The sequence below is a fragment of the Arachis hypogaea genome, chromosome 14, assembly GCF_003086295.3.
Source record: "Arachis hypogaea cultivar Tifrunner chromosome 14, arahy.Tifrunner.gnm2.J5K5, whole genome shotgun sequence".
In the NCBI taxonomy this organism is placed as follows: Eukaryota; Viridiplantae; Streptophyta; class Magnoliopsida; order Fabales; family Fabaceae; genus Arachis; species Arachis hypogaea.
The window spans coordinates 139,967,780-139,992,517 of NC_092049.1; the positions used below are offsets into that span (position 1 = coordinate 139,967,780).

Consider the following 24,738-nt stretch of genomic DNA (forward strand, 5'->3'; position numbering starts at 1 on the left):
TGCATAATCTTTTAAAAACTAATTTAACTATTTATTCTTCAAAATATTAATATAAATTCTTCTAAAAATCAACCTATCATTTAATCAATACATAAGAAATATTTAAGCTTTATTTTTTTTAATTAATAAGATTTGAGGCACAGGATTCAGTGGTTCAGGAACCTTTGGACCACTTAGTGGTCCAAGTAAAAAATATGTTTTTGGAGTTTTTTTTATCAATTATTACGTAGTCCTTGAATTAATTTTAATTACAAATTAATCCCATATATTTTATTTTATTATAAAAATAATTTTTTATTTTATAAATTATTATTTTATCAATTATCTATTATATTTATTAACAATCAAATACAAAAATAACAACCAATTATATCCTCCATTCATCCTAATAATTCCAATTGATTAAAAAATTAACTTTGATCTCGTTACGTTCGTCCATGGCTTCCAAATCGTGTTTCCTTGAAATTCAATCGATTGGTTTTTCAAAACAATCGATTGAAAGTTGTAAGGTAGAATGGTAAAAAACTTAAACCAATCGATTGTTGTTGCTCAATCGATTGAATTCACGAAAACAACATGGATTTGCTAAATACAATCGATTGGAAAGTGATGACATTGAAGTTTTAGCCAAATTCAATCGATTGGTAATGTAATCCAATCGATTGGAAGGTGATGAAGTTGAATGTTTTGCCAATTTCAATCGATTGGTAATGGTACCCATCTACTCAATCAATTGTTTTTTATTATACCAATAAGCTATTGAACCAACTTGGTTAAATTTGGTTAGCAAAATAATTTCGTCATGTAGTATTAATACTAGTAGAAATACATTTTCTTTGTCCAAACTAGACCAAACTACAGGATCAATGATTTAAGTTAAGTGATAAAAATTGTTCTTATGTTAATACATTGATATTGGTGCAAGAAGATAATAAGATCCTGATCATGGTGATTGAAAAAAAAATTGGATTAATGAGGATTTGTACAACCTATTTGTGATTTATGAAAGTAGAATAGAATAAATTGTGCAAAATCCTACAGAATTCTGAAAAATGAGAACATTACCAATTGATTGAGTAGATGGATATTCCATTATCAATCGATTGAAATTGGCAAAACATTCAACTTCATCACCTTCCAATCGATTGGATTACATTACCAATCGACTGAATTTGGCTAAAACTTCAATATCATCACTTTCCAATCGATTGTATTTGGCAAATCCATGTTGTTTTCGTCAATTCAATCAATTGAGTAACAACAACAATCGATTGTTTGGAGACATTCATTCGATTGGAAAGTATAAACAATCGATTGGTTTAAGCTTTTTACCATTCTACCTTATAACTTTCAATCGATTGTTTTGTGATATAGTGTAAACCAATCGATTGAGATATCATTAAATCGATTGTTTTGAAAAACCAATCGATTGAATTTCAAGGAAACACAATTTGGAAGCCATGGACGAATGTAACGAGATCAAAGTTAATTTTTTAATCAATTGGAATTATTAGGATGAATGGAGGATATAATTGGTTGTTATTTTTGTATTTGATTGTTAATAAATATAATAGATAATTGATAAAATAATAATTTATAAAATAAAAAACTATTTTTATAATTAAATAAAATATATGGGGTTGATTTGTAATTAAAATTAGTTCAAAGACTACGTAGCAATTGATAAAAAAACTCCAAAAATATGTTTTCTACTTGGACCACTAAATGGTCCAAAAGTTCCTGAGCCACCAAATCCTGAGCCAACTTTGTTTATTAGTTTATTGACAGAATCACTCACAAGGAGAATAAGTTCTGGTTCATGTGCGAATAAAGGGCTATGAAGAGAATAAAGTTGTCATTTTGAAAGTAATTAGCATCCCTCAATTCATATTTTCATCAATCTTCATCAATTCTCTCTGGATCCCGCACGCTGATTGATCAATCAAGGTAACATTTGTAATTTTTCAATGTTCTTCTGATATGCTGTCAAATTCATCAATGGAAATTTGATTTCTTTCATTGCATGTTCATTTTGCCCCGTTTTACTTGTTGCCGTGAGTTTTTAAATACACAAGAAGCGGATCAGTTGTGAAAAAAGTGTGTTCAGAAGCCATTTGATGAGCTCTGCCAAGAACCAGGCGAGAAATGGTGAATAACAATGACGGAGAGGGAGATAGAAAGAAAGAGTAGAAAAGAGAACTTTCTGGAACAGTGGCTATTTTATCAGAGAAGTTAATTACAATTACAGTGTATATCAACCTTATATACAACCCTTGCCTAACTAACTAGCCACTACCAATTTAACTAATTGCCTAACTAACATGGTATATATATAAATAATACAGTACTCTGCAGTACGTACTCTAACTTGGCAAATGAACACTATCAACATCAATGCATACACATGTTTCTAAATTGAATACTGAACACAAAACTGAAACAAAGTTATGATTTTGTTGTTGGTTTTCTGCTGGTTGGTTATTACCCTTTTTTTTATGTAGCAGGTCCCATTTTTCTTTAAATAATTGATTTTAGATTTTTGTTAGAAAAATACACATGAAGTGTTGGGTGGTGTATTCTAAGCTGTGAAATAGCTCAAAGGTAAAATCTTTGTGTGTAATCGATAATATGCTATTTGTGTTCTATGTGAAGGAATCATCTGAGAGTGAAGTTGCTGAATATATCAGCAATTTCTTTTTTTTTTTTAAGAATTTTCTGTTTTAGATGTTTAACACTGCTACTATATATCTAACCTGAGAATAGAAGGAGCAGAATGAGTAGTCCAGAGCTGCCAAAGAAAAGAGTGGCATTTGTGCTGATAGATGGGCTGGGCGATGTGTCGCTGCCGAGGCTTGGATACAAGACTCCTCTTCAAGCAGCGAAACTGCCTAACTTGGACGCCATTGCGTCAGCTGGAATCAATGGACTAATGGACCCTGTTGAGGTTGGCTTGGCTTGTGGAAGTGACACTGCACATCTTTCCTTGTTGGGTTATGATCCTAGAGTTTATTATCGTGGTCGAGGTGCATTTGAGTCCATGGGGGCTGGATTGGCCATGTCACCTGGTGATATTGCTTTTAAGGTTGGTGTAGATCCCAATTCTCACTGTTTGTTTTCATTATTTAGTTAGGAAAAAAAACTTGAACTTAACAAATAGAATGAAACAGAGGTATCATTTTTTAGTAGATATGAACATACTTTATTTTAATTTGACATTACACTTTCAACATACTTACTGATGTTATATCTATGTTCCTCGCAAAAACTGTGGTTTCTTAGTATTCTTTGTTTTTATGATTACTTCTTAATCTTCCTATTGCAAAATAGTTATATCTCAGGCTTTTCTGAATTTCACATGTTAATAACTTGGTGATTCCCCCCTTATTTTCTGCAGTCAAATTTTGCAACACTTGATGAGAAAACTGGAATAGTCACCAGTAGGAGGGCTGACAGGCACTTCGAAGAAGAAGGCCCCATACTTTGTGCTGCCCTCGACGGAATGAAGCTGCCATCTTTCCCTCAATATGAAGTTAGAGTCAGGTGAAGATGCTTAAGGTTGCCACTTAGCATTAATTATATTGAGTTTTTGATGTTTTTGTTCTCCATTTTTATGAAGTAGACTTGGGAACATTTTGGTTGTTGCCAGAGAAAATTTAAGTAGCAAAGAAATCTATATATATTACTCATGACATACATTTTGGGGCATCTTGGATGATTTGGCTTTAATTTAAAAAATTCATAGGTATGCAACAGAACATAGATGTGGAGTGGTTGTCAAAGGACCAAATTTGAGTGGAAATATTTCAGGAACAGACCCATTAAAGGACAACCGCCTACTTTTGAAAGCCGAAGCTTTAGATGATTCTGATGAAGCAAGAAACACAGCTGATGTCGTTAATGAGTTGTCCAAGGAAATAACAAAAATATTGGTTTCTCATCCTGTGAATGCTAAACGTGCCGCAGAAGGGAAGAACATAGCAAATGTAGTCCTTTTAAGAGGTTGTGGCATTCGAATTGAGGTATGATGTTTCAGTTATTGTTATATTACACAGTTATGTTAAGCTGCAACCTTTGTTATACAAGATATTAGTGTAAATGTACTATTGATCTGCTATTAGTCTTTCAAATTGTATATCTTTATTACAGGTTCCTCCATTTATAAACAAACATGATTTATGGCCTTGCATGGTTGCTCCCACAAAAATAATTGCTGGCCTGGGTTTATCACTTGGTATTGATATTCTAGAAGCTCCGGGAGCCACCGGAGATTATCGAACTTTACTAACTTCAAAATCATCAGCAATAGCTAAGGCTCTCTCAGCTCCTTTGCAATCTTGCCCCCGAGTTTTTGTACCTGGAGAGGATGAGCATAAAGAAGGCCGGTTGGATGGCTATGACTTTGGATTTCTTCATATCAAGGTCAAAATTTTATAGCTTTGGTTTCTCTCTCTTTTCACTTGCTTGGAAAATGCATAGTTGTTTAGACTATGATCTAATGAGAGAGTGATCTTTAGAGTAAACTACCATTTCTACCCGTAAAAATTTAGAACGTTGACAAATCTATCTATGAATAAACGAAACAAACTTTGTATTCATAAAAGATGAGTAAATTGCCATCTTTACCGATGAATGTTCAAAATGTTAGACCGTCTTTCGCGGGTACAAACTACAAAGCTAGTTTCATTCATTCATGAGTATATTTATCAGTGTTTTGAATTTTTATTGATAGAAACGTTAGTTTTCATGATCTTATGGGAATTTCCAAACAAATGTCTTGTGTTTAGTACTACTTAAAGCTTGCATTCTAAGTTGTATTCTTTTAATTACTGAATTGTGATGAGATATTATGTGGTGCTACAGGCAATAGATGATGCAGGCCATGACAAAGCTAGCATTCTCAAAGTCAAAGGATTAGAAGCTGTAGACACTGCAGTAGGGCAGTTGGCAAGGCTTTTGTGGGAAGTAGAATCATCAGGAAAATTTCAGTTTTACCTTTGTGTCACAGGTGATCACTCTACTCCAGTAGAGTATGGAGATCACAGCTTTGAACCGGTTCCATTCACGATGTGTTGGTTGAAAGACTTCGTTGGTGCGATTGGCGAGTCCACCATTCAAACCACTTCTCTGGACCCTTTTCCTATTCCCAGTGTTGTGCCTGGTGAGGACTTGACTAATGATTTGGAACAAGAGGAGAGAAAAGAGAAATGTTCCGAGTCTTATGGCGGCGATTCAGTTTATGAGCTGAATGAATTGGCAGCTGCAAGGGGATGTTTGGGACGTTTTCCTGGAAGTGAAATGATGGGAATTATAAAGAAATTCATCAGCATAGATGTGGTAACTGCATGACTATGAAATTAAGAGTGTTGTGACAGTTAATATTCTAATAGTCCAAAGACTTTCCATTTTTTTTTTACCTAAAAAAGCAAGTGCTTTCAGTGTATAACTCATCAAATTTTGAACACTACTACTATTAAAAGAATTGTGTATCAATGTTGTTTTCCTTTCTGGAGATGAAGATGTATCAGTGTTCTAATCAAAATAAAAAAGAATGATTCATGCCCTTAGTAGTTGGTAGAAGAGACAAAAGTAATAGTATTTAAATGAATAATAATCAACATTGGTTAATACAGTTAGTGAAGAACAAATTCTCATATTTTAAATAGAGGCAAGATCAATTATCTCAAATATTTAATTGATAGGTGATCAATCTTGTAAATTTTGTTTCCAAGTGTTATCTCAAAAATTCTGAAATATTAATAGCAACACTTGCTCTCATAAGCTACAAGTTAGATCCGTCCCTTCAAAGAGACCTTGACACTTGGAGGGAGGAAGGTTTTGTTGATCGGATTATGACCTGGAGCAAATTTCTTAAACAAAACATGGCAAATTTGATGCCTCAGCTCACTACAAAAGAGGCGGTAGATAGCAGCGACTATTTAGCAGTCGTTGGTCGAATCGCGACCATCTTTTAATTTTGTGGCAGTTGTAGCGGTAAATATGGTGAACGCTGCTAATCTCTATGGTAAGCGTTTAACACCGGCTTCATTGTGTTTTGTACTGTTCTAATGCAGTGCGAATAAAACGGTTTTTTTTTTTGGTGACTAGTGCGAATAAAACGTTTGTTTTAGAGGAGTTACCACTTTTTGACCTCACGGTAAATAAGTAGAAATTACCTATGTTTACTGTGGCTTAATCAGACATTAGTAATGACACCAAAAAAAAAAAAAGACATTAGTATTTAGTAATTGACTTAACGCCTCTAAGTATTCTTTAAAAATGGTATAATAATCAACTTTTTATTACAATAATTAAAAAAAAATAAAACAAACATTTAAATAGATTTAATATTTTTTTAAAATTGAATACACATCTAAATTACAAACTAAATAAAATTTAAAATCTAAAATTTAAAATTTCTGTTTCAGTTTTATTATTTTTAATTATTAACAGATTATCATTTAAATACACTTTCAAAAATATAAATTCAGTAAAATTGAAAATTTTAATTCGTCCACGCCGCCGTCCTCCTCGTCGGCGCCGCGTCATTCCCAGCGCCGTTCTTCTGCTTTGCCGTTCTTCTGCAACGCTGCCTCAGTCGTCCTTGGCATTGCCTTCTTCCTCGCCGCTCAGTCCGTAGCCTTCCTTCGTCCTCCTCCTCGTCGTGTTAGTCCTCATCAATGTCACTAATCCTTCTTCGTTGGAAGTGGATCTCAGGTATTTTGGATGTGTTTAAGAGAAAGTGATTCATATTTCATAATTAACCGTATGTATCTGTTTAGTTATTCAATCACATTGATTTTGCATGCTATGTACAACATCCTAATTTGCATTGAAGAATGATTTAGGTAGAAGAACAATTTAAAGAATCACAATTCTCACATTGTCAACACTGTTATATCTGCAATTACAGCCACGGCAAGAGTTTAAATTTTTTATTTAAGATTTTGAATATGTTTTAGAAATATTTTGTGTATCACTTCATAATTTTAGATGTGTTATAATTATTTTTTAATGTTTAAATTTAAATTTTAGATTTATGATTTTAGATGTATTTCAAAAATATTTTCTGTATATGTTAATAATTTTATATGTGTTACAATTGACAAAAAAAATCACGGTCACTATAAGAAAGAAGCGAGATAGAAGAATAGAAGAAAGAAGAAAATCATGTTATAAAGAGAAAAAAAAAAGAAGAAAACAATAACTAACTATGAAGTGGGTAAGATGGTAGAGAAATTTTAGTTTTTAAAATTTAAATTAATCTTAATTATAAATGTGTATCTAAAAAATAAGAATATGTTTTAATTAAAAAATAATTAAATAATATTAAAAGCTTACCAAAAACTAAATTTTATTGTACAAGTAACATTTTTTTTTCACTGTCAAAAATGAAAACCTGACTTATTGGTCAACTTTTAGCCACCCTAATCATTAGTATGCGTTAAGAAAAAAAATTAAGATTAAAAAACAAAGATTAAAAAATAAAAAATTAAATTAAATTTTTATATTATATTTAATATAAAATATATATAATTAAATTATATTTTAATATCATATTTAATTTAAAATATATATAAAAATTAAAACAAATAAAATTACTTAAATACTCTTCTTTCTTTTTCCTTCAACACTTTTTCTTTTTAAATTTCTTCTTCTATACATTGGGTCACTTCCTCAAAATTTTTAACTCCACAAATGAAAACTACTACAAAAATAAATAAATAAATAACCAAAATAATAATTAAGTTTAATCAGAAAATAAACATAATTTATCCAACTTCTCAACTTAATCACATAGATAAAAAGTCAATAATTAAATCTTCTTATGCTATCAAATAAAATAAAAGGTGCATGTCTTAAAAGGATAAGAAATAACCCTCTCTTGTCAATGAGTTATAACTCAAATGGCATAATCTCCTCATACTCAATTAAGAGGTTGCGAGTTCAAGTCTCCTATCTTTGATAAAAAAAAAAAAAGAAAAGAAATAACCCTCCCTTATAGATGCTGCTACTCTAGCCCTTTTAAAAGGGATCGCGAGGTGGAGGGCAGAACTTACAAAGAAGTCAACATGATAACAATGGAAAAAGTAGGAGCTGACGAACACCAGGAGACAGGGAGAAATGGAGAAGAAGGAAGTCACAGTGACTCCGGTAATGAGCTGATCTTGGTGGCGACTATGAAGTCCGGACTTGATGAGGGTGAGTATGCAAGAAAAAAAACGAAGGAGAAAGCCTTAACTAATTTTCATTAAAGAGGTAGAGTTTAATTTTCAAGTTTTAATTAAAAATATTTTAGAAAAAAAATATTAATAAAGTTTTAGTTCACATCTTACAAAATTTTTTAGTTTTCTGTGTTTTATATTTTAAAAGTATTAAAAAAATAAAATTTTATATTTTAAAATTGAAATTGTTGTTCAAATTTTTAAGTACCAAACATAATCCCGAATTTTATTCCTTAATCTCATTTTCAATATCTCGTACCAAACGTAAACGCATGCTCAGAGGCATGGCCATAATAATATTGGAGTAAAATTCTACCCCGACCCTTAATTATTTTGCGAACTTTCATTCCGCTCCTCATCAATTGAAAAATGACATTGCGGCCCCTAACGATTTACTCCATCAGACATTTTACCTTTTCCGTTAATGTCTCCGAAACTAACGGATTTTACCTACGTGTTATGTTAGCTGATGATATGTCAAAGAACTATTCCAAGGGATAAAATGTCTTTTGTCGTATCAGTAATACGGTGCAGTAAAATAGGACAATTAAATCCTGAAAATTTTTTTAAGAGACACTTAAACTCTAATTTAAACATAAACACATAAACCCATAATAAACCATAAAGTAGGACAAGTATCCCTAAATTTTAACAAGTCATTGTATTTGCTGTACTAATTGCTGGCCTTGGTTGGCAGCAGCTTCAGTTCCTTACTCCTCTTTCTCTTTCTTTTTCTCTATAAAGTCCTTATATGAGCGCAGTAAAGACTACTTCGTCAAATTAAATTCTTTTTAATCATTTTTTTTATCTTTAATACAAATTTCATGTCCATATCTTTGTAATATTTATCTATTATTATTGTGAACATGATCTTGTTAGATTTTAAACCTCTCTTACTCATCTTATTCACAAGTTTTCTAACTTCTTTCAAATAGCAGATTTTGTAAAAGCCATTGATCAGCGCATTGTACATGATCAAGTCCGGCCTAATGCCTTAATTGATCATTACTTAAAAATTCTTTCAAGCCAAATCAAATTTTCATATTTGTATTGTCCATCAATCAAAGTAGTGAAAGTAACACCATTCGAGACCAACATTTTCTTGGATATGTCATCAAACAACTTTGCAACATTAGAAAGAGAAGAAACAAGAAACTAAGGCTACTACCAACCAAGGTCAACAATCAATACAATAGCAGGTATAATGACTTGTCGAAATTTTGGGATACTTATCTTACTTCATAATTCATTATAAGTTTATGTTTAAATTAGTTAGAGGTTTAAGTGTCTCTTAAAAAAAATTTTAGGAGTTTAATTGTTATATTTTACTGCAGCGTATTGCTGACATGACAAGAGAATTTTGTCTTTTGAAATGGTTTCTTGACACGTCAACAATTAACGTAATACGTTGACAAAATTCATTAGTTTTGGACAAAAATATTAACAGAAGAAATAAAATGTCTAACAGAATTAATTATTAGGATCACAATATCATTTTTCAATCGATAAAGAATCGAATGAGAATTAGCAAAATAGTTAGAGATCAAATAAGATTTTAATCATATTGACATTTACGGAAATAAATATTAGGCAAACCTTGTATCCTCCTGTATTTTATTTATATCAGTTGATTATTGTTAGCAACGGATCAAATTTTGGAATTGAGGGTTTCATCAATATCATTCATATTCATGATTCAAGAAGTCACCAAAAAAAAAAATTTTCATGATTCATGAACATGATGGAGGAAGGAGGAAAGGACCAACCTATCACGTGACCCAATTTGAAATAGAAGAACTCATCACGTGCCACTCCCAATTTGCCCCAAAAATAAATACTAACAAAAAAAAACCTTTAAATTTCAATTGAGAACAACAGAACCAAACTAAACCAAAAACCCCTCTTTTTTCCTCTTTCCTATTCTCTCCATTCTTCTGAATCAAAAATCGAATTTTGAAGAAGAAAGAAGGAAGGATCCACCACCAACAACGAATCCATGGAAGCCATACTCGTAGATTGCGTGCAGAAGAGCCTCCGCCATTTCATGCACTCCAACGCCATCTTCCTCTGCCACCGTCTCTGCGCTGAGTTCCCCACTGAGGTCTCTCTCTCTCTTTCTCTCTCTAAATTCAAAATTTTTCTTCTTCTTTTTCCCTTTTTCCTTAAAAAGTTTTCTGTTTGGTTCCTGAGAAACCATGGGAAAATTTAGAAGAGCTAAATTTAATCCTGGTTCCTTTTTAAGCTCCGCAAGAACTTCATGCTGTTTCTCGGCGAGCTATTCTCGCTGCTTCTGTTTCTTTCTCTGCAGAGACTGATTGGTTCTGGTTTATGAACCAGCTATTCGATTCAAGTTCCTTTTCTTAGTTTCTTCTATCGTAGTTTATTTTGGTGGATTTGGATTCGACTAAAAAAATAAAAAATAAAACTTAGCTTCGTGGTATATCTGGGTTGCATCATCTTTTGTTCACTGTAGTGAGTAACTGAGCGCTCTTATATGTTTAAATTAGGCTAGTACTGGTAGGTACAGTGAACAATGTATGATAGTTTTGCCTCCTGCAAGTCTTGTTTTGTTATAAGAAAAGCTTAATTTTTAGTTTTTTTTTTTTTTTTTTTTTTTTTTTTGGGTATATTGCTTATGTGCACAGTGCGGTTACAGTGGAGGGATTTTATGTTTACTACTTGGAACTTATTATAGAAATTTCGGTATTTTTGGTTGGTCATAAATGAAGCTGTTTTTTTAAGGGGTCTTTGGGTTAAGGATTAGGCATTATGCTGTCATGCCCTTATGATTATATAGTCTCGTGTGCGACAAAATCCTGGTACTTCTACAAATAGTTTTGTTCACAAAATGTTTGCTGTTCAGCAGAAACAGCAACTTAAAAAAATATGTCAGTATGAAGTTCATGCTTTGTTTTAATAATGTATTATATGTTTAGGCTTAGTATTTTTTATTTGTTGTGGAACCTTCTTATTTGTGGTGTCTAAGATATGTAATGAGATGTCAGACTCGTCGAACCAACATTACTTTCGTTGGTTGAGTATTCAGCATGACTTTCTGAAGGGTATCTTTTACTCTCTTTCTAGTAGTGTTATGATCATATTTTTCTTTTATACTGTGCAGACAAATCTTCAATTGTTGGCTGGGTGTTACTTGCAGAATAATCAAGCTTATTCTGCATATTCCATCTTAAAAGGTATGTTTGTTGCAATATCTTTTGTGCCAACCTGGCTTGGAGTTGCATTCTTATTCCTTTTAGTTTTAGTTGTCTCCATTGGCATTCTATTTTGTGGATTTTCTTTACATTGTCCCCCCCATTGTTTGCTATTCGCTCATAGCAGTGCTTCTTATTATGTCTCACTTGCTATTCTTTTTGTCTTTATTGCTTGAAGGAACACAAATGGCTCAATCCCGATACTTGTTTGCAATATCATGCTTTCAGATGGATCTTCTAAGTGAAGCAGAAGCGGCATTATGTCCTGCTAATGAGCCTAGTGCAGAGGTAAAGTCAGATAATTTAGAATGTTTTTTCACATTGACATACTTCTTCTTCTTTTATTTTTTATTTTTTTACAATTTGTTGATGCATTTGGTAGAACTTGAATGACTCTTTGGTTTTGTTTCTTTCCTTAATATTTAGGTTCCAAATGGTGCAGCTGGTCATTATCTGTTAGGGCTTATTTACAGGTTGATGATCAGTTTTCCCATCAATTGTCAATTTGTTTTTCTGAAATTTGCTTCCTATTTTTACACACGGACGCACATTCACACACATTTGATGAATTTATTCATCTATATTCTCTTTTGATTGTTGTGCTGCTTTTTCAGATACACTGACAGAAGGAAAAGTGCCATAGATCACTTTAAGCAGGCACTATCAATGGATCCTTTAATGTGGTCTGCATATGAGGAGTTGTGCACATTAGGTCCGTAAAATGATGTTGACCTGATTTCTGATGCTCACTGGACATATTTAATGAACTGATTGTAGAAGCCAAGCTGTTTAGTTTTTGGGTCTGCTTTCTAAGCTATATAGTTATGCTTTTCTCATTGAGATGAGTATATGTTGATCCTATGAAATGGGCAGCTTGAAGCAAAGCAAACATATGTTCTTTGTTAAAATTAAGGCTCAAGAAGTTTCATGTAAACCCAAGCGTTTTCCTTATATTGCTGTGCATATGATGATCATTACCCCCTTCTTCTTTTCTTCCGTAATCCTTAGGTGCTGCTGAAGAAGCATCTGCAGTTTTTGGTGAAGCTGCTGCTGTTTGCGTACAAAGGCAATACCTAAGTTGTTCCACCTCTCCAAGGTCACAATCATCTGCTGAGGATAGTAATCTAGTTGACTCCAGACATTGTGTCTCAGATGATGCGAGTCCAAGGCAACCGAAACACATGCAAGGCCTAAAGGATATTCCTGGAACTCATAATGGAGCATCTGTTTTAGGGGGAACTGCTAGTCAACCCATTAATAGTAGCATCTCTAACATATCATTTTATAACACTCCATCTCCAGTAATTGCACAGGTAATTAAGTCTGATTCCATACTATATGCATCTTAATGTGCTTTTAGAAATTGTGGATAAGTTAAATTGTCAAATGATCATGTCATAATTTCGAATTTGAAAATGATTATATAAATACAGAAATGTTGATAAAATGTGGCCCATGGGTCCCTAAATGGTAGTTACATCCTTGGTCTACTGAATGTGCCTTGATGTCCATCTTTCCTTTCAAAATGTTGACATTTTTGGTTCACCTCTTTGCAGCTGTCAAATGTTGCTCCACCCCCTTTGTGTAGGAATGTGCAGCCAAATGGCCCAAATCTGAGTACCGGTGCTGCTGAAAGTTCTCCTAAATCGTCAGTGAACTCTACTATTCAAGCCCCACGAAGAAAGTTTGTGGATGAAGGAAAGATACGGAAGGTTGGGGGTCTAATTCCTATGGCTTTATTGTCTACTAGTTTTGCATTACTAAATGATGTTATACATTTTGTTTATTGGTCTATGAATGATCCTGAAAGGCTTCGTATCATATCTTATTTGAGGGATAAGCTTGTTATTTCTTATAGGTCATTGCACTTTCTGGTTTATATGAACTACTTCAAGTATTATAACATAAACCTCTAGTGTATCTACAATTTGTTTATTTGCTTGATCATTTAGTTTATTGAGATATTGTGTATTTTGAAGAAAATTTTAAATGGTTTCTGAATTATTGTGCCAGATTTCTGGTAGATTATTTTCTGATTCTGGTCCTCGACGGAGTTCAAGACTCTCTGGTGATGCAAATGCTAACTCTAATGCAACGGTAACTGGAAATGGAACGAATATTTCTTCTAAGTATCTTGGTGGGTCAAAGCTTAGCTCTATGGCATTCCGTAGCATGATAGTTCGTAAGGGACAGGGATGGGCCAATGAAAACATTGATGAAGGTGATGATTAGGTTTATGTATGGCACTGTCTGTTTGTATTGTTATTCTTTTCCTATATAAATATTACTTTTTGTGCGGTGATAGTTAAGCCATTTGTTTATTATGTGTTATCATGGCTGAAGAGTTCATATTTGTTTCATCAATTATTCTACTTTCTTAAAAGTATTACAAGAGGGTAAAGTCAGCCAGTGATGGTTTCGCTGGATTCTATTTCCTTCTGGTTTTTGTTATTTAATATGGCAATGATGTTCAGGGGTTCGCAATGATGTTCTTGATGATTCTCGTTTAAATGTTACATCAACAACTTCTACTTCCTCGCCTGCTGTTGAAACTAAATCCCAAGAACAAGAAGAAGCCAATTTTTCAGTTGGTGGACAGTTAATGAGCAGCTCCAAGGTCATGACTGGTGCTTCAGAAGCATTGACCCTTTTAAGAGATCTTGGTGACGCCTATAGACTTTCCTGCTTGTATAGGTGCCAGGTATTAATTATTTCTGGAGAAAGCAGGATATCATTTATGCTTTTATATTTATTTATTCATTAGTATTTTGTATTAGGGATTTCAGAAAAGGAAAAACAATGACAAGTTCCTTGTCCTTGATTCTATTATTGGTGAAACAGGATGCACTGGATGCCTATCTTAAAGTTCCACCTAAGCATTACCATACTGGCTGGGTGCTTTCCCAGGTAATTTTGATTCCCTCCCCCCTGCCCCCCACCGGCGCCTGCGGGCGACCTTCCATAGGAATTCCTGGTTAATATTCCAACTTTTTGCTTCATATAGTTATTTCCTTATGTTTGGCAATTGTATTCTCGAATGGTTCTTAGGCTGGCAATTCTTGACAGGTGAATCTCAGTTATTTGCATGCTTCAATATCTGTTAATGCAGGTTGGAAAAGCGCACTTTGAATTAGTTGATTATTTAGAAGCTGACCGAGCATTTAGTCTTGCTCGTCAGAGTACGCCTTATAGTTTGGAAGGAATGGATGTGTACTCCACAGTTCTTTATGTGAGTCTATATTAATGTTAATTATTATTACTACTAGTACTAGTCCTTCCATTTCAAGTGAAAACTATAAATGCAAATCAGCATGCTTACTGTTTGACCATAATACTGTTATCTATATGCAGCATCTAAAGGAAGATATGAAGCTAAGTTACTTGGCTCAGGAATTGATATCAACTGACCGCTTAGCTCCGCAGACTTGGTAGGCTTATCTGAAACATTTTTGTGATTGTTTTTATCCCCATTAGGAGTCATTTTCACTTGCGATTTTCCTTCTTCACTTTGTCAGAAGGCCCAAATCTGTCGCACGCATGCATACATGTTGCTGCATTTGCTGTGAATCAAAACAGTAACTTTTATTGAAAATAAATGCATTTATTTTTGGACTGATATCATATTCCTGGCATATATGATATATGAGGTATAAGGCCATTCCATAGTCCCTGTATTTCACTTCTCTATCTAATTTGAACTCTCTGTTTTTTGAAGCCTTTCAATTCATAAAAATATTTACCATCACAGCATTATCTACCATTTAACCACATGAATGAGCTTTTGGAAATTACAGGCTGAGAATTGAAAAGTTTTATAGTAGCTTCTGCTATATTTGGGTGTTCCATTTTAGTTATTATGATTTATGCTAGTGTTTTTTTAATTATTATTGTTTTTAAAATATTCTGGTAGGTGTGCCATGGGTAATTGTTACAGCCTGCAAAAAGATCATGAAACTGCACTTAAGAACTTTCAGCGAGCTGTTCAACTAAATCCCAGATTCGCATATGCACACACCCTTTGTGGACATGAGTACGTACATGCTCATTTTGTTTACTACATATGACTATCCGTGTGATTGAGTGTATCTTCGGCAACTTCCTATGGTCTTCTAAGTTTTAATCATTTCTACTTGGTACTTACAGATATGTTGCATTAGAAGATTTTGAGAATGGAATTAAGTGCTATCAGAGTGCACTTAGGGTTGATGCAAGACATTATAATGCATGGTATGGACTTGGAATGGTATATCTTCGCCAAGAGAAGTTTGAGTTCTCTGAGCATTTTTTTCGGATGGCTTTCCAAATTAATCCGCGCTCATCGGTTATAATGTCATACCTTGGCACAGCTTTGCATGCTTTAAAGGTCGATTGCTTGTTATATACGCTGAATATAGTAGTTGACTACATTTTCTATGCTTGTACTTGTCTTTTGCAACCAGCATTCTGAAACTTCGGTATGCTTGTATCATATGACAGAGGAGTGAGGAAGCACTAGCGGTAATGGAGAAGGCTATCTTAGCAGATAAGAAAAATCCTCTTCCAATGTATCAGAAGGCTAATATACTAATGAGCTTGGAAAATTTTGATGAGGCTTTGGAAGTTCTAGAGGAACTTAAAGAGTATGCTCCCCGAGAAAGTAGTGTCTATGCTTTGATGGGGAGGATCTATAAAAGGCGCAACATGCATGAGAAAGCCATGCTTCATTATGGTATTTCTTTGGATTTGAAACCATCTGCTACAGATGCTGCTGCCATCAAGGTGATTTGATTTAGAAGAAAGAACAATTGTTTTACACTAAACTCATCAACAATTTTCACAATTTACTTATCTTTCTACTAGAAAAAATTGCAACTTATATATGTATATTTGATGATGCAACTGCATATTCATTTCATCTATCAGGCTGCCATAGAGAAATTGCATGTTCCGGATGAGATTGAAGACAACTTGTAGCAATGTGAAGCTCATAATTGTTGATGTTAATGCAAGTTATCCTCATCTGAATCCTTGGTCATGAGGATTGGCCTCTGCTTGTGCTTTTGGCTGATTGTGTATAGAAGCAGTACCAACAGCTGAGCGAGAATTCGCGCCACGTCGGCACGCTTTGGCGGATTTGTAGGAGAGTGACCTGATTTTGCAACACAAGCTAATAGGAAGAGGATGTGATGTAACCAAGTTACCAAAGAAGCTGCCATACTTGTATCATTAGTTGTGTTCAGGGGAAAGTACATAAAAATGTATCATTAGTCAACCCATTCATTTGTTCTTAAATCCATGGCTCTTAGTATGTGGCCTCTCCTAACATTACTTGATCTGTCGAATCGCTCATTATTCTTCTCGTTTCCTAACTGCAACTCAGCCAACCCCACAAAAACACATGCAAAAATAGTGTCTTCTCATCAATTAAATATTTTATTTAAAAGATGGCAAAAATAACAGCTTAATGTATCAAATGGGAACTGATTCTGAAGTGGCATAACATTTTCACAAACCATTGGGTTTGTTAAGAAATCAGTTCACTTATCCATTTAAGCAAAAGTTAAAGTTTAAGTCTTGTCTTGTGTGGGCAGTAATTTATGTGACAAATTTTTAAGTGGAATTTAGAATTACGGCATATTAGTTTTTAATATATTGGATTGATAGATCCTATATAAAAAATAATCTAACATACATTAGATAAACTAGTCTTTTATAAAAAAAAAAATCGTTAAAAAATGGGTAATAGATAGTTGTTATTGTACAATTAAATTACTCGGTTTTTGTGAAGAAAATAAATTTTAAAGTATTCGATTTAGATATAAAAGATTTGATACTTTTGCAATAAAGCAGCACTAACACTTCGGTACTTTCTCTTCTATACTTCCAAATGATTTATATTGCATCAAAACTTTGGCTTAAAAAAAAATATCTTAATATACAACTGTTGAACGTAGTAAACAAACTTTTGAAAAACGATATATTTTGTTTAATAAAAATTATTTTTAAACAAAAAAAGTTTAACATAGTATGGTGGAGTAACAAAAATAGATAGACATAAAAAAATAACAATTCGGTTTATCGATTAACCACCGATTTAGTCGGTATTTTACTAAATTTTTATAGGACGATTTTTGAGAACGATCGGACTGACTAGAGGACCGATTCTTAATTAATCCAGTCGAACCGATCGATCCGATCGAATTTTTAGAATCTTGGTTTTAATTGCTCGACATTCCAGTCATTCAAAAACATTTGTAGACTTACCATTTTACCCATTTCTTCAACATTCGTCCATCCCTCCATCAACACCAATTCAGCCATCAGATCCCAAGCCAACTCCGGTGCCTTCATGCACCTGTCTTCCGAGATGACATCTTCGGTGGCTACTTGTGATAGTTCTTTTACCAAAATACTCTTTGCCCTATATTTCTCACAACCACTCTCTTTTACAAGGACATCAAAACCACTAGTGTCGATAGTGATGTTGATCCATTCGTTAATAACATTTAATATACAAGTATCAATTAGAACATGTCTCACACTTAACGATAAGAACGATTCCGTCACTTCATCACATCTGACTACTTTTACCCATTGCCTTCCTAAAATTTTGAACGTGTTTATCGACCAAACATGTACTGAAATTCCAAAACATTATAACCAAATTCGTCTAGTTTCACTCCGTTCCATCTTTTCCCATCTCCATACACTATGAAAGAATTGTAGGAGACTATTCATTTTGAAAGTGAACGCTTCTTCTGCATTTAGTACAGTATCGAAAGTCAATAACGCTTTTGTACGCTCCTAGTTCTCGCATTTGAATAATTTGCAGCATATTCTTGCTAACTGCTATCTTCAACGAGTTAAAATCTATAGGCTTTGTCGTATCTCCAACTAGACTCCTCTGCATCCAATCCATATTCTCTTTTGCCATTGGCACTTCTACCTTTTTCATCCAACCATTTTCGTGCGGGTCATTGACTATCGTATTCGTCATCAAAGCTTTTACTTTTTTAGGAGTATCCATATTTTTACCACATTGAGGTTGCCTAGCTATCACTTTCTTTCTTTCACTTTGTTCTCCATGCAACCTTTTATCTGTTTCTCCGGTTATTCTCCTATACTTAGTCTCTCCTACTGATATTAATTTACTTCTCAAGGTCATCTGGTTCATCTTCGATATAGCTTTTAAGGCCCTCTTTCGTCGTGTAGTGCACAAAAGCAAATAGATAAAAGGTTGCTACTTTTTTGCTTCCGAATAAGGTATATGTCATTGATTCATTCCGTCCATTTGAACAAAAAAACAACTCTCTTTTCGATATATCTTTAGGTAAATTGTCGAAAAAATGAAGAAAGATTCGCTTTTTAAACGATAGTATTCTTCTCGATTCCAAATTCTAAAATCTCTAGTATGGTGACATAATTCTCTAGTTTTAAAACCAAACACCCTTTCTCTTTCTCTCATTCCCTCAAATTTTGGTTAATAAAGTTAAAAAAGGTTTAAGGAAATATTTCTTTATTTTTGTTTGAAGAACATACACTATTGATTATTTAAATTTTTAACATAATTATGTTAACAAACCATGCAAGTGAGGAGAATAATTCGTTAATTGTTGTGATAATGTTAAATTGAATGCCCATTAATGTGGGTGGTTGGTTTTTATTTTCAATGCTGAATGAAGAACTTCATATGCCTATATATAATGAAGTAATCCTATGAATGTTACGTACAGCAATAATAAAAACTAAAATATTCCCTCTCTCTCTTTCTTACCGTAAAGCACTTATTTATTTTTCTCTTACTACTAATATAATATTAATATATTATCTTTATAGTAGTATAATAGTATTGGTAAATAATGATAATAGTATTTTTCTATTTATACTTTATTTTATTACCTCTTTCTTATTTATCTTATTTATTTATTTATTTATTTATTTCACAACACGTTATCAGCACGAGACTCTGATCAAATTTTTAGGAAGACTCAGGTAACAAATTTTCATTATGTCGAAACTCTCTCATCTTGAATTCAATGCTCTTGATATATCTGGAAATAATTATTTATCATGGATATTAGATGCTGAAATCCATCTTGATTCAATGGATCTTTGAGATACCATCAAGGCTGAAAATAATGCATCCCAGAAGGATAAAGCCAAAGCCATGATTTTTCTTCGTCGTAATCTTGATGAAGGATTGAAAAATGAATATCTCACATTAAAAGATCCTGCAGATCTTTGGAAAGACCTTGAAGAAAGGTACAATCATCAAAAAACAGTGATACTTCCTCAAGTTCGATATGAATGGACGCACTTGCGTCTACAAGATTTTAAATCTATAAATGAATATAATTCTGCAATGTTTCGAATCACCTCACGGATGAAATTATGTGGGAAAAAGATAACTGACCATGATATGTTGGAGAAAACTTTCTCAACCTTCCATGCCTCGAATGTGCTCCTGCAGCAGCAGTATCGAGAGAAAGGGTTTAAAAAATATTCTGAGTTAATTTCTTGCATTCTTGTTGCTGAACGCAACAATGAGTTGCTTTTAAAAAATTATGAAGCGCGCCCAGCTGGCGCCGCCCCATTTCCTGAAGTAAATGCGGCAAATTACCCCAGAAGAGGTAAATGGCAAGCTTTTAATAACAAGAAAAATTATGGAAAGAAAAGAAATTATATTCAAAAGAGAGGATCTCACCAGAAGTGGGATAAAGAAAGAAATATCGAGCAGAATAAATCAACAGAGGATAAGTGTTTCCGTTGTGGTGGAAAGGGTCATTGGTCACGTACCTGCCGTACCCCAAGGCACCTAGTTGATCTTTACCAGGCATCTTTAAAAAAGGACGACAAGGGAAAAGAGTCAAATTTCGTTTCAAATGATGCTAAAAATTCCACCACCCATTATGATGTATCTGATTTCTTTGAGGATCCTGAAGAAAATATTCGTCATTTGATCAATGATGGAATAGTTTAATGTGTGAGATTGTTAAGCATTCATGTAAATAAATAATGTAAGGAACGTATTGTTAAGTTTTAGTTTCTATGTATTTAAGTTTTAAATATGATGTATATAAATAATGAAATATTAATGTTTATGAATTTTGAAATTATTAAATGTGTCAAGTTTAAAAATAAAATTTTAGTATATGACATTATTTTTATGTGCAGTATTTTTTAGAAAAATAATTCCGATCAAGTATTCAATTTAACTGTGCATACTAATCATTTTATTATTATTTGTTTTTGAAGAGAATGGCAAGGATATGTAATGAAGATGTATGCCTTACGGATAGTGCGAGTTCGCACACTATTCTCAAAAGTGATATATATTTTACCCATCTTGTGCCAAAAGAAGAATGTGTTAATACTATAATTGGCTCAGGCAATGTGATTGAAGGCTCCGGAAGAGCTATAATTTTATTTTCCGGAGGAACAAAATTCATAATAAATAATGCAATGTTGTCTACCAAGTCTCGAAGAAACTTGTTGAGTTTTAAAGATATTCACCGAAATGGATATCATATTGAGACTATGAATGAGGGAAATCATGAGTACTTATGTATCACAACTCATGATTCAAATAAAAAGGTTATATTAGAAAAGTTGCCCTCACTTTCATCTGGGTTGTATTATACCAAGATTAGTGCAATTGAATCACATGCCACTGTAAACCAGAAGTTTACTAGCCCAAATGAATTCATAATTTGGCACGACCGATTGGGTCATCCAAGAACAACCATGATGAGGAGAATTATTGAAAACTTCCATGGACATTCACTAAAGAACCAGAAGATTCTTAAAACTAGTAAATTTTGTTGTGCTGTATGTTCTCAGGGAAGTTAATTTTAAGGCCATCACCAGTAAAGATTGGATTCGAGTCCCCTGAATTCCTGGAAATGATTCAAGGTGATATATGTGGACCTATTCATCCACCATGTGGATCTTTTAGATATTTTATGGTCTTAATAGACGCATCTTCGAGATGGTCACATGTGTGCTTATTATCTTCTCGCAACCTGGCGTTTGCGAGATTACTGGCTCAAATTATTCGATTAAAAACACAATTTCCAGAAAATCCAATTAAAGCAATTCGTCTTGATAATGCTGGTGAATTTACTTCCCAAGCTTTTGATGCTTATTGTATGGCTAATGAAATAAGTGTTGAACATCCAGTAGCTTATGTTCACACACAAAATGGGTTAGCAGAATCACTTATTAAACGCCTCCAATTAATTGCTAGACCCTTGCTTATGAGAACAAATCTCGGTTTCGGGGCATGCTATTTTACATGCCGCAGCACTTATTCGTTTGAGGCCAACAAGTTATCATCAGTTCTCTCCCATGCAACTAGCTTTTGGCCAGCAGCCAAATGTTTCCCATTTAAGAATATTTGGGTGTGCGATATATGTTCCCATTGCACCACCTAATCGCACCAAAATGGGACCCCAAAGAAAATTGGGGATATATGTTGGATATGATTCTCCCTCTATAGTAAGGTATCTTGAGATACAAACGGGAGATGTATTTAAAGCCCGGTTTGCGAATTGTCATTTTGATGAATCAAAATTTCCAACATTAGGGGGGAGAGAATAAGCTTCCTGAAAAGGAACTTAACTGGAATGCATCATCGTTGATGCATTTAGATCCTCGATCAGGGCAATGTGAACTAGAAGTTAAAAAGATTATACATTTGCAAAAAATAGCAAATGAATTGCCTGATGCATTTTCCGATACAAAGAGGATAACCAAGTCATATATACCGGCAGAAAATGCCCCAATTTGGATTGATGTCCCAGTTGGACAAATTGCCACCGAAGCAAATTCACGCTAGAAGCGTGGCAGACCTGTCGGTTTCAAAGACAAAAATCCTCGAAAGAGAAAAGAGGTAAATATTATTTCTGTTGAAAAAGACATAGTAGAGACACCTGCAATTGTCCAAAATTCTGATATAGTTTTAACGCCAGAAGACGTTCAGGTACTTGAAAATTGTGAAAATGACGAGATCTCGATAAATTATGTCTTTACAGGAAAGAAATGGGACCGAAATAAGACAATTGTCAATGAAATATTTGCATATAACGTGGCATTAAATATCATGCATGAAAGTAAGGATCTTGAGCCAAGATCAGTCGAAGAATGTCGACAAAGGAATGATTGGCCAAAATGGAAAGAAGCCATGAAGGCTGAATTAGACTCACTTGCAAAACGTGAAGTCTTTGGACCTGTAATCCTTACACCAGAAGATGTAAAACCTGTTGGATACCGATGGGTATTTGTGAGAAAACGAAATGAGAAAAATGAAGTTGTACGCTACAAAACTCAACTTGTAGCACAAGGTTTTTCTCAGAGGCCAGGTATAGATTATGAAGAAACATATTTACCTGTAGTGGATGCGATAACATTGCGTTATTTGGTCAGTTTATCTGCATCTCATAAACTGCATATGCATTTAATGGATGTGGTAACAGCCTATTTATACGGCTCATTAGATCGGGATATCTATATGAAAGGCTCTGAAGAACTAAAGATATCTAAACCATCCAATAAATATTCGCAAAGGGTTATACTCAGTCAAATTGCAAAGATCTTTATATGGTCTAAAGCAATCTGGACGAATGTGGTACAATCGTCTTACTGAGTATCTGGCCAAAAACGGATTTAAGAATGATGATATCTGCCCATGTGTTTTCATAAAGAAAACTGCATCTGGATTCATTATAATTGCTGTGTACGTTGATGATTTAAATATCATTGGAACTCCTGAAGAGATTCCAACAATTATAAAAACTCTAAAAGAAGAGTTTGAGATGAAAGATCTTGGAAGGACTAAATTTTGTCTCGGCCTGCAGATCGAGCATATACAAAATGAAATCTTTATTCATCAAACAACATACACAGAGAAGATCTTGAAGAGATTTTATATGGATAAGTCACATCCATTAAGTACTCCAATAATCGTAAGATCTTTGGATGTGAAAAAGGATCAATTTCGTCCTAAAGAAGAGAATGAAGATATCCTTAGTTTTGAAGTACCATATCTTAGTGCAATTGGAGCGCTAATGTATCTTGCTAATAATACGCGACCTGACATATCATTCGCGGTGAATTTACTAGCAAGATATAGTTCTTCTCCAACCAGAAGACATTGGAGTGGAGTCAAACAAATCTTTCGATATCTTCATGGAACGGTTGATATGGGATTGTTTTATCCCTATGGATCGAAGTCAAACCTAGTTGGCTATGTAGATGCCGGATACTTGTCTGATCCACATAAAGGGAGATCTCAAATAGGATACATGTTCACATATGGTGGTACAGCTATATCATGGAGGTCCACGAAACAGATGATAGCAGCAACCTCCTCTAATCATGCTGAAATACTGGCGATTCATGAAGCTAGTCGCGAGTATTTTTGGCTGAGGAGTCTGATTCAATATATCCTATCATCATGTGGACTGATTGATCATAAGATAGCTCAAACTGTCCTGTTTGAAGATAATACAGCATGCATTGCTCAACTTAAAGGCGGATACATCAAAGGTGATAGAACAAAGTATATTTCTCCCAAATTCTTCTTCACTCATGATCTTCAAAATCAAGGGACAATTGATGTCCAACAAATCCGTTCAAGTGACAATCTGGCAGATTTATTCACAAAGTCACTTCCAAAATCCTCCTTTGAAAGATTGGTACATGAGATTGGGATGCACCGATTTCGAGACATTAAATGATGTTGACAAGAGGGGGAGATTGTACTCTTTTTTCTTTGGTCAGGTTTTTTTTCTCATTGGGTTTTTCTTGACAAGGTTTTTAACGAGGCAGTCCCCGTCACAAAGGATATTGTACTCTTTTTCCTTCACTAAGGTTTTTTCCCACTGAGTTTTTCTTTAGTAAGGTTTTAATGAGGCATATTCCTAAATGGGCATTCAAAGGGGAGTGTTGTGATAAGGTTAAATTGAATGCCCATTAATGTGGGCGGTTGGTTTTTATTTTCAATGCTAAAAGAAGAACTTCATGTGCCTATATATAATGAAGTAATCCTATGAATGTTACCTGCAGCAATAATAAAACTAAAATATTCTCTCTCTTTCTTACTATAAAGCACTTATTTATTTTTCTCTTATTACTAATATAATATTAATATATTATTTTTATAGTAGTATAATAGCATTGATAAATACTGATAATAGTATTTTTCTATTTATACTTTATTTTATTATCTCTTCCTTATTTATCTTATTTATTTATTTATTTATTTCGCAACATTAATAATATTATAATGATTTTGAATAAAAAAGTTAATCGAAAATCGAAATGGT

General features: G+C 33.7%; 2 protein-coding genes across 2 annotated transcripts; both read left to right on the forward strand.

Annotated features, from left to right (window-relative positions):
• Positions 1-1,742: 1,742 nt before the first annotated feature.
• On the forward strand, positions 1,743-5,560 carry LOC112744697 (uncharacterized). The gene is made up of 6 exons (XM_025794399.3): positions 1,743-1,947; positions 2,764-3,082; positions 3,395-3,540; positions 3,743-4,019; positions 4,147-4,419; positions 4,861-5,560. The coding sequence occupies exons 2-6, from the start codon at positions 2,774-2,776 to the stop codon at positions 5,344-5,346; spliced, it is 1,491 nt and encodes a 496-aa protein (XP_025650184.1). The 5' UTR covers positions 1,743-1,947; positions 2,764-2,773; the 3' UTR covers positions 5,347-5,560.
• A 4,523-nt stretch (positions 5,561-10,083) lies between these two features.
• LOC112744698 (cell division cycle protein 27 homolog B) lies at positions 10,084-16,738 on the forward strand. Its single transcript, XM_025794400.3, has 16 exons — positions 10,084-10,323; positions 11,344-11,416; positions 11,613-11,722; positions 11,861-11,907; positions 12,049-12,146; positions 12,443-12,747; positions 12,991-13,146; positions 13,448-13,655; positions 13,909-14,135; positions 14,276-14,341; positions 14,544-14,663; positions 14,786-14,862; positions 15,345-15,464; positions 15,578-15,797; positions 15,911-16,192; positions 16,337-16,738. The coding sequence occupies exons 1-16, from the start codon at positions 10,219-10,221 to the stop codon at positions 16,385-16,387; spliced, it is 2,265 nt and encodes a 754-aa protein (XP_025650185.1). The 5' UTR covers positions 10,084-10,218; the 3' UTR covers positions 16,388-16,738.
• The last annotated feature ends 8,000 nt before the right edge of the window (positions 16,739-24,738 follow it).